A 9747-nucleotide genomic window follows, 5' to 3' on the forward strand; every position below is an offset into this window, starting at 1 on the left:
TTATCAGAGAGAAAAGCTGTAATTTTAATAGGAGCGCCCAAAGTCGGGGTAATGAGTCACTGTGGTTCTTTCAGCTCCTTCTGCAGCACCGCCGGGGCAGGTCGGGTGCTGGGGGTCGGCATCACCCAGTGCTGCACAGGGTGCTGCAGATGGAATAACCGGGCTCTTCTGTACCTTCCTCCCGGAGAGAGGTGGCAGAGGTGGTCCCCTTGGAGGAGGGGATGGGATGCTGCCGAAGGAAATGCCGACGGCCCCGGCAGCAGTTTCTGAGGTGTCGGTGTGAGTGAGGAGGGCGGCTGAAGGGAAGAGGAGCGTGATGGGTGTCTTGGGGGCTTTAGCTTTACCCTAGGACTCAACCTCAAGCTGCCTTGCGAAGGAGGAAGAGTTTGCAGCAATAGAGAGCCAGGAAGTGAACCCGCAGAGGGGCTCAACGCCTGCAGGGAACGATGCCAGGAGGGGTGCGGGGGGAGCTGCAGCTGGGCAGGATGTGCAGAACGAGCCCCAGAGCTGCGCAGGACCTGGGCACCCTCTCCTCTAGCACACAAATAAAGCTTAGTGGTGAAGCTTCCCTTCTAAAGTGGCTTTTTACCCATCTTTACAAGAACCTCCGTACAGCGTACAGCAGCAAACTTTCGGTCTCTGGGAAAGCTTTGGTGATGTGCAAGTATATACCTGTTCTAGCAACAATCCGTGTTTTTAGAGCCGAGAAGGAACCGGGTCCTACCCTGAGCCGAGGGACCTCATGCACAAAACCACTTAAGAGAATAAACCTGTTGTGGGGCAATGCCTTCAGCAGCACACGGCGCAAACACCCAGCAAAGGACTTAATTACTGTGTACAAAGGCGCTTTGGTCAGGGCTGTGCGTTGGGCTCCTCCGCATGTCAGCGAGCAGCTATGCGGCAGAACAGGCTGTCGGATTAAGGAGTCTCCAGCGAAACCCGTGCCGAGGACATCAGAGGACACCAGCGGAGCCGGGAAGTGAGTGAGCTGGGTGGTGCTGAGCAGAGCTGCCCGTAGCCTCCCGGGCACAGGGTGCTGGTGCTGCCACCCACCTCTGCAGCTGCGCCTCTGCCTGCGCCTCTGCCTGCGCCTCTGCCTGCGCCGCACTGGCTCGGAGCAAAGCTGCTCTGGCAGGGCTGCGAGAAAGCACGGTACGCAGGGACCCGGCTGCTTCAGGTCAGAACGTGAAGCTGGTTTAGGGGCTTGGCTGTGCCGTGACCCCAGCCCGGAGCAGCAGCCGACCTGCCTCGCGTGGGGGGCGAGATGAGTTTCTCTTGCCCCGGTGCAGCAGGGTGCAGGTGAGGGGCCGGGGGGCTCGCCCGCAAGCACGTACCTGCCGAGCACCCACCTGCTGAGCACCCGCCTGCCGAGCACCCGCACAGCCTTATCTCTGCCGGGGAGAGGAGTTAATGTGTAACCCGGCTCTGTTTGGTTAGCCCAGAAAACCAAAGAATTCCTGGGATAGGCACGTCCGGAACAAGGATTTGGGCAGCGTAGAACAACAGACGTCCTGGTAAAAAAAGAAACAAAATTAATAATCTCTATTCCTTCTTGTCTTTTGCTTTCTGTCCTTTTCCTGCTGAATGGGCGGTGGGCGAGGGGCTGAGTGCTCTGCCCGGGCGGGACAGGGGCTCCAGGCACCCAGGGGCTCCGGACGTGCTTTGCTTTGGAAGGGGAAAGTGTGGTGGAGGTGTCATGGGAGGTGGCACCAGCGAAGATGGGCAAGGTGGTTTGAAGGTGGTGGCAGGAGAGAAGCTGGGGAGACCGGCAGCTGCCAGCAGAGAGACTGGGAAAACTCGTGCTCAGGACAGCAAACAGCTCGGGCAACTGCTCCGTGCCCTTCATTTACCTGTTTAAACAGGAGGAACTATAGATCTGCCACCACAGTCTCCTTTCCCCCTGAGTGGGATCCATCCTGCTGTGCGGCTGCAGAGCAGGAGCAGCTGGGATGGAACCTGCAAATGGTGTTTTCTCTGTTTTGCGTTTCGAGCTGGCCAGGACAAAGCTCTTTGGCGGCAGCTGTAAGGCAGAGGGGGTACGGCTGCACTGCCTTAGACAGCAAAAAATACCGATGCTCTTTAACGTTGCTGCAGAGCTGTGATAGAGCGCTTGTAGTAGTACGGGGCTTAAAAGAAATTAGCATCTTCGTATAAAGCAATTAGTATTAATTGCTACCCAGCATCTCTTTGATGTTTGAAGGTTCAGCGAGTTTTGTAAAGGACAGTTATGGAAGCTGTCACAAAAGCTGCACAAAGGGGCCTTTTATTTTAGATTAAAATATTAGCTTCTTCTAAAAGTATTTTTAGTGGAGGAAGATATATACCAATGGAAATCAGCTTTGCGAGTACCATGTATTTTCAGTTTAAATGCTCAGTCATATTTTCAGTTTGTGGCTCAACTGCCATGTTTTTCGGCAAAAGGAAGGAACAGTAAAACCCCTCTGAATCATAAAAACTGGCATTTTTCAGCACTGATTTTTCCCCTTTCCCGAGTCGGATGAACGCGTTCGAGCCACAATCACATGAGAGAATGAGCGGGCAGGAAAATTAACTTCTTGTTTCTGCGTCGGTCCTCTCCAGCCTCGGACGAGCTCCGGGCTGAACTCTGCCTCCCCTGTGAGCCGGGGCTCGGCGGGCACAGAGCCTCGGCAGCTGCTTTATGTGAACAAGAACAAATTATTTCTTGCAATGGGCTGACGATGGCGGGCATCCTCACAGAGAAATGAGCTCTGATGAGAGCCCTGAGCTGTGCTGGGCCACGCTGCGGCTCTCCCGCCCCAGGGCTGCCTTGCACAGGGGACTCGGGCTCCGACCGGCTGCTCCAGCTGCAGGCGTCAAGTTTGAGCAAGACTTTCACTTCCCCGGGAGTGTTTTGCTCTCTCGAATTTCTGCGGCAGGCAGCGAGGAGCATTGCAGCAATCCCGATCGAGCAGGCGGTCGTCTCTTGCTGCTTAGAAGTAGATTCAGATTTCATGCTGCAAATATTCGGGTGCACAGCAAAACCGTGCTGCTTGCAAAAGCCTAAAAACCCCCAGACTCAGAGGGTGTCTCTGCTTCCGGATAACTAAAAGCTCTGGCTATCAAGTTGTCCAAATTCAAAGAATCAAGGAAGGGTATTGCTGTTCCAAAACCACCACTTACTGAAATGTAATTTAAGCAGTAAACAATGCAAAGCTGAGAACAAAATATTAAACTCTTCCTGCGTGGAAGGATTGGATCTGTCAGGGTGAGGGTGTTGAAATCTGATTTTTGCGGCATATTCCAATTACAAAGGAATTCTTTCAGGGTCTAACACTCTGAACAAGCAGCCAGCTTTGCTCACTTATTGCCAGATCTAATTCCCTGATCCTGCTAGAAGAAAAAAAAAAAAAAGCAGCAGTCTGTTCCGGCATGCCACGGCCAGGTTACAGCACAAAGAGCTCCTCTGTCTTCCGATGAGCAAATCCTCTTGCGTGGGTCCGTGCGTGTTGGAGGGGGTGTTTGTTTTGCTGCTCTCATTAGCCTCTGCAGCCCAGTTCTCTCCCGAAGAACGGGCGGCGCGCACAAAGAAAACACATAATTGGTGGTGTCAGTAAATTTTGGAAGCTTAATGCTTTACCTCTGTAAGTAATTATGCCTTTTGTAAGCTGCTCAGCCTCTCCCTGCAGGCAGCAGAGCTCTCCTGGCCACACACCCTGCAAACATAACTGGCCCCTCCGCCGCCGAGGACCCTGCCCCGGGAAGGTCTCGGTGTTGGGAACCCCGACAGCGGGTTGTTTGTCAGCCAGCCGCTACCACGTTCAGGTCCCACCGGTGTCAGGGGTACGGGCTGCATCCAGAACAGCAGCAGGGGTGCATCGCCACGAGCAGGGGGGATATCGGGGTGCTGCTTGTAACACCCCCCCGGGGTGGCCGTAGACAGGCGCGTGGCTGCAGCCCGGGCACAACCCCCAGCGCTGCCCTGCTCTGTGCCAGGCATGTGCCCCAACACACCCAGGCGTGCCCCAAAGGTTCAGGGGCACCTCCCCGCAGCCACGACACCTCCACCGCCCCCGAGGAAGGGTGGCAGAGGAAGCCCTTTGCAGGAGGAAGCTCCCGGCAGAGCAAGGCTGTGGCTAAACGGCAGCATTTCGGGTCAGAGCGTGCAGAAGTTGGAGAGTGCTTCAGCCGCGTAGCTGGCAGCGGTGGGTGCGGTGGAGGGAAGAGATCTCACGAGGCAGAGCTGGGCTGGGGCTCGCCTTGGGATGGGAGTGCTGCCGCCGAGCTCCCAAGCTGAGCTGGGCTTACAGCCTCTTCCTTCACTCAGGAACCCCCTTATCCACACCTCCGAGATGGTTAGAGAACCACCAGCATGAGATGGCCGTGGATGGGCAGTCCAGAGCTTTCTCTATGTCCAGTTCTTTTTGGGGAATACTTCGGTTCCAAGGACACTTTAAAAAAGCCCAGCTGCCCCTTCTCCTGGAGAGAGCAGCCTAAAAATCAAGCACATTTGCATCCATCCAGCAGCTTCACAGCTTGCCTGTCCTTCCTCCAGCTGAGCCAGCCTGCTTGCATTGCCCCAGGGGGGATGTCTCGCAGCTTAACGCCTCTCTCTTCTGCTTCAGCCGGGATATTGCCCCCCCGCCGCGCCGGACACCGTGGCAGCCCGTGATATGCCCAAGAAGGAGCTGGGGCTGGGGATGGCTGGCTGCAACTCTGGCAGCTGCGACAGCATGGTCAGCACGGCTTCCAACCACTCGCAACACGTAAGTAACCCCATTGCGCCCAGCCCGGGCACGGCAGGGGCTCAACTCACCCCTCTTGGTGGCTGAGGAGGGATTTCGGTCATAGCCCTGCTCCAAACTGCTCTCCATCGGTGCTTTGGAAGCACCTGGGGGCCCTGATACAGCGCCGTGCTAAGGGTAGCGCAAGGACCAAATTAATTCCTGCCCCAAAGCACTCCCAGACTTTCTGTCCTGCCATGCGTGTGGCAGCGATCAGGAAGCTAAGCCCCTGCAAGGTCTCCTCGGGGAAATGACACCGAGAGCCCAGCGGCTCCTGCTTTGCCTGAAGATGCAGAGAGTGCCGGCACTGGGCAGGAGCAGCCTGGCGAGTTCCCCGGTGAGGAATTAGACCAGTTGGATAACTGGGTCAGACTGGCTCCAACAAGGGTGGCTTCACCTGGAAACGACAGCGAGCCGTACTCCTCCCGGCTGACAAGAGATTAATTTGCTAGTTAAGGCAGAGATGAGTTTGGACCATGGGTGTAGATGTGTAATTTTTCACTATCTGTCCATTAAAACTTGTTTGTCTCCAAACACTGATTCCAAGATTGAAGGACTAATTACATCCTGTCTGACTTGGAGCATAATTGATACGTGTAAGTGCAATGCTCAGTCCTGAACAGGTTTTCCATTTGATGTATTGCAAACCAGAACCAAACCCTCTGAAATTTATTAGGGATGGAAAAACTGGTTGCAATATTGCATGGTAGAAGATTTGGACAGGTGTTTGTCTGCAAAACAACTCCACCTGGGACAATTTCTCCTCTGTGCTTGCTGATCTGATGCACGCTCCATCCTTTCCTGCAGTTCAGTTTTTCCACGATATATTGCATGTATCACCTTCTGACTTGGCACTTCCACAGCAATCATATCTCATGATACTTGAAATACAACAAAAATTTAACAGGATCTTGCCGTACTCCTTTCAAAACTGAGGTATGAATAGGAGAACAAGGAGAGAGACCACCACCCAGACAAGTCTTCAGTATTTATGATGTTTAGAGAAGCTTCTAAAATTCAGCATTGCTGACCAGTATAGATGTCTGTATCTATAGACCCCTCCCCATTACCCATCTGCTCATATTTCAAAGTAAACTACAGAACTAAAAGCTAGAGGCCAAGTTTCCAAGTTAAGAATAAACCTATTGTCTGATGCTCATAGTATGGTAATATAAAAATGGCTTTAAGATTTTTTATATATATATATATTTAGAGGAAGCTGTCTAGTTTTCTGTAGCTGTAAGTACCAATTTTTGAATAGTCACTGGCCCAGCGTCCTGGGCAGGAGCTGTCACAGGTCTCTCCTCACTGTCAGAGCTGTGACTAACGATGCCCCCGTGTCTCTACCTGTACTGCTTTTTCCTTTGCAGAGTGATAACAGTTATGACTACTTATCTGTGGAAGAGAAAGAGTGTTTGATGTTCTTAGAAGAAACTATTGGCTCACTGGATGCAGAAGCAGACAGCGGGGTCTCTACCGATGAGACTGACTACGTGGAGCCCTCCAAGCTGCCCGGGACGTGGTCCAAGAGAGACTCCGGTCCCCGGGGTAAGCTGGAAACCCGTCCTCCAGCCCTTGTTTCCAAAGGGTCTTTCTCGCTGGGGTGCGCTCCCTTGGCAGGCAGGGAAGGAGCACTGCCCCGGTTTCATGCACTAAAACCAGCTTGTTCTCATCACTCCGTGGGGAGAGGTGGCTGTAGGCAGCGAGATAGGCAGGGCACCAACTGCATTTTCCCAGTTCCCATGTGCAGGAGCTGCTAGCAGCTATCAAGGTCAGCAGAGCTGCAGGGCAGAACATCTTTGCTCGTGCTCTGAACAGGCTCGCACAGATTAACGAGGCTCCTCATGCACCGTGTGCTCTGTTAAACCCAAACTATCTGACTTTCTTAGCTGTGACAGCATGTTAGCTGGGGTCAGGGTAAACTCTCTGGGTGCAAGTACTCTGCCATGGCTGCACTGGTTTCGCAGGTGTGAAGAAGTGAATCTGTGAAGAGGAAGGTGTCCTGTGTCTGTGTGCAGAACGGTGCATGACTTCACGTCTCTCTCTTTGCCTAGATTTGGAAAATGGGGCTCCCTCTCTGAGTGTAGGTCAGCAGCATGCAGCCGAACAGAAGAGTGGCAAGAACATCTCTGCCCTTTCAAACTCCGTTCCAGCAGCGGTTCCAAGCCCAGGCTATTACAGTCTTCCAAGGAGCATCACTGTAGCAAACGCACAAAGAGCAAACGGAGCTTCTGACAGCAAAGCGACTGTCCGCACAGTGGAGGACCCGGTGCCAGTAGGTAAATATTCACAGGAGATGGCCAAGGAGGACGGGCTTGACCAAGCCAACACAAGAAGCCAGATGAAGTCCCAGGGATCTTTGATTATCCAGCCTCCAGATCCCTTCCAGGATGACCTGGTGAGCCACGAGTGGTCACGTAGCAATCGCTCAGATGCCAAGAGGGAAACAGCCAAAGAGACCAAGACCTGGACTTCATGGGGCCAGCCAGAGAAATCCCTGTTGGAAGTGGCCTCTCAGGACCCAGATGCCAAGCGTGGGCCTCCAACTGCCCCCAAACCGCGGAAGTTGCCACCAAATATTATCCTGAAAACCAGCAAAAACAGCCCAGTGCCACTTGCCACAGAGCCCAGCCAGAAGGTAAAAGCACCACCGCCATCCTCAGCTGGCTCTCAGCCCGGCTTTCCCAGTGACATCGCTGCTGAAAAGGCAAATTCGGGGCACCTCGACCGCAAGGAGAGGGAGAAAGCCCGGCGGGAGGCATTGGAGAAGCTTGGACTGTCGCACGACAGGAAGGAGACCAGCACCCACCTTCAACCTACCACGCATCCCCATCCGAGGGAGATGCTGTTCCCCGTCCCTGGGGAGCCCGAGGCACGCTGCGGGGCAGCGGAGAGATCAGTGCCTGCTATCCGGCAGATGAACTTCAAATCCAACACCCTGGAGCGTTCCGGCGTGGGGCTGAGCAGCTACATGGCCAGCACCAAGGAGCAGAGCGTCAAGACCAGCAGCTCCCTGGGCAAGATGTCCTTCATCGAGCGGCTCGCCCCGAGCTTCCTCAGGAGCAGCCGCCCCCGGCCAGCATCCCTCGGGGCAGGGAAGGACTTTGCTGGTCTGAAGGAGTCCGGGCAGGTGGAGCAGGAGAAGAGCAGCAAGCGGCGATCCCACCCGCTGCAGAACTTCCCCAGGCCCCCCCGCTCCTGTGTCAGTGTGACAATTTCCCCCAAGGGCACGACTGATGAGAACCGGCGAGAGGCACTGAAGAAGCTCGGTCTGCTGAAGGAATAGCTCTGCAGGTGGCAGGGCTGCTGGAAAAGGGGCTTTTCATCCTGTTTCCAGGTGCCTTCGCTGCCTCTCCTCAGACAGCACAACCATAAGCATCGTCTGCTGTGATCTCCTGCCCCAGCATCTTGGGAGCAGTTCCACAAGAGATACTCGGAGCTTCACACCAAATAAAGTAACACCACATGTACATAATATTTTGTATATAGCAAGTGTACATGAGCTATTTATATAAAGCATCACTCAGCATGCGGATGGGGCATATTCTCCCACAAGGTGTCTAATGCATTTGGGGATTCATCGCAACAGGGAAGCCATGGAATTGGGGGTTTGGCTTATTTTTAAAAGGCGTTGCCTGTGGATAAAGACTCTCTGGGAAGAACCGCAGGACCCTGCTGCTGCTTTAGGAATTTATGGGATTTTATTAACTTGCTCCAAAGCCTCTGATGCCTGAGCACTCACCTGCCCTGTGCAAGTGCCTCCCAAAAGCCGTACAAAAGCTACGTACAAAACTGTCAGACCAAGGGGCACCCGAGGGGCTCAGCAACGCTCCCCCCCACGCACGAGTGCTCCTCGCGCAGCGCCTGACAACCTGGATACCACTTAAAAGCCAGACACACAAGCATCCGCGTTCATCGCGAAGTGACGGTTAAGAAGCGACAGGCTGTGTTGGTGGCAGAACCAGACGTGCTGCCCAAAACAAGAGATATCCAAGCCTGAGACAACGCCATTTCATTCCTTTTCATTCCCTCTCTTTGCATCTTTCAGACCCAGCTGATGCTGTCAACGTTTATGCTGCGCACCTTTTATAACAAAAGTGGTTTATTTCTGTAATAAACTTGTGTATAATGAGAAAATGGCTGTGTAAAACAGAATTACTCTTGTGTTGCAGTCAAAACTCTGGTAAAGCTAAAAAAATGAGTTTTAACCTTCGATGTGGCTTGACCTGAGGAGCGTGAGTGACCCAGCCAGCTGCTGGGCATTGCAAATGATGAGGTCTGAACCAGAGACTGAACCTGCAACCCAGGACCCACATGAGACGGGATTTCATGTGAGTGCTTCCAGTACAATAAGCAAAGGCTGCCACAGCGTTGCCAGACTGGGACCAGTGACGCGGGACCCGCCGCTGCTCCAGTCGATCCCTTACAACCTGCACCAGCTCCTGGGTCTGCGGGGACATCTCCCACAGCAGCCGTGTTAGCTGAAAAGCCACGCTAGAGGTTCTCAGAAGGACCTTTTTACTTTCTTCACCAAAAAATATCTGTGATGCAATCCTAGCTTTTGGTGTTGGACATCTAGAGAGTCTCTGCTAATAAAGCAAGCACCTAACAGGCAATTTAATTTCAAAACTAATGTAGGCTTCCTTTAGAGAGAGGGCCTGACCCACGGAGGCAATTACACTAAACAATTTACTGATGTTAATTAACTGCTTGCAGCATTAAGATAAAGTTGCACTCAATCGTTTCCCTCGCTGACCTTGCGGTACAATCCGCTTTTAAAGACAGTGTTGTGAATGCTAAACAGGCTCATACTGACAAAAACCCAGAGCCAGGCTTCTAATTTCTCTCCAAAGAGGCATCGGAGCTTTGGGTTTGCATGGAACGAAGGCGAGGGCATCCTTCCGCAAAAGCCTCATCATTTCACAAATCCCCACATAATAAAGGTGTGCACAAGTGGAGGGAATAGTACTGACCCACGTAAAGAATCCAAGGAATGCGAGAAAAT

The 9747-nt window shown here is 53.2% G+C and overlaps 1 protein-coding gene across 2 annotated transcripts; it reads left to right on the top strand.

Annotated features, from left to right (window-relative positions):
- The first annotated feature begins 854 nt into the window (after positions 1 to 854).
- Positions 855 to 8879, top strand: C25H1orf116 (chromosome 25 C1orf116 homolog). 2 transcript variants are annotated; one of them, XM_075776239.1, is made up of 4 exons: positions 1380 to 1514; positions 4584 to 4724; positions 6113 to 6290; positions 6797 to 8879. In XM_075776239.1, the coding sequence occupies exons 2-4, from the start codon at positions 4632 to 4634 to the stop codon at positions 8026 to 8028; spliced, it is 1503 nt and encodes a 500-aa protein (XP_075632354.1). In that variant the 5' UTR covers positions 1380 to 1514; positions 4584 to 4631; the 3' UTR covers positions 8029 to 8879. The 2 variants fall into 2 exon arrangements, with proteins under 2 accessions (XP_075632355.1, XP_075632354.1); XM_075776240.1 differs by lacking the exon at positions 4584 to 4724 and having other exon boundaries at positions 855 to 1514.
- The last annotated feature ends 868 nt before the right edge of the window (positions 8880 to 9747 follow it).

This window comes from Balearica regulorum, chromosome 25 (genome assembly GCF_011004875.1).
Source record: "Balearica regulorum gibbericeps isolate bBalReg1 chromosome 25, bBalReg1.pri, whole genome shotgun sequence".
In the NCBI taxonomy this organism is placed as follows: domain Eukaryota; kingdom Metazoa; phylum Chordata; class Aves; order Gruiformes; family Gruidae; genus Balearica; species Balearica regulorum.

What these genes read in the sequence shown, in the direction of transcription:
- C25H1orf116 (XM_075776239.1), top strand. Translation starts at nt 4,632, where the DNA reads ATGCCCAAGAAGGAGCTGGGGCTGGGGATGGCTGGCTGCAACTCTGGC. An exon ending in CTTCCAACCACTCGCAACAC is followed by an intron (nt 4,725 to 6,112) that starts GTAAGTAACCCC and finishes TTTCCTTTGCAG; the next exon opens with AGTGATAACAGTTATGACTA. An exon ending in GAGAGACTCCGGTCCCCGGG is followed by an intron (nt 6,291 to 6,796) that starts GTAAGCTGGAAA and finishes CTCTTTGCCTAG; the next exon opens with ATTTGGAAAATGGGGCTCCC.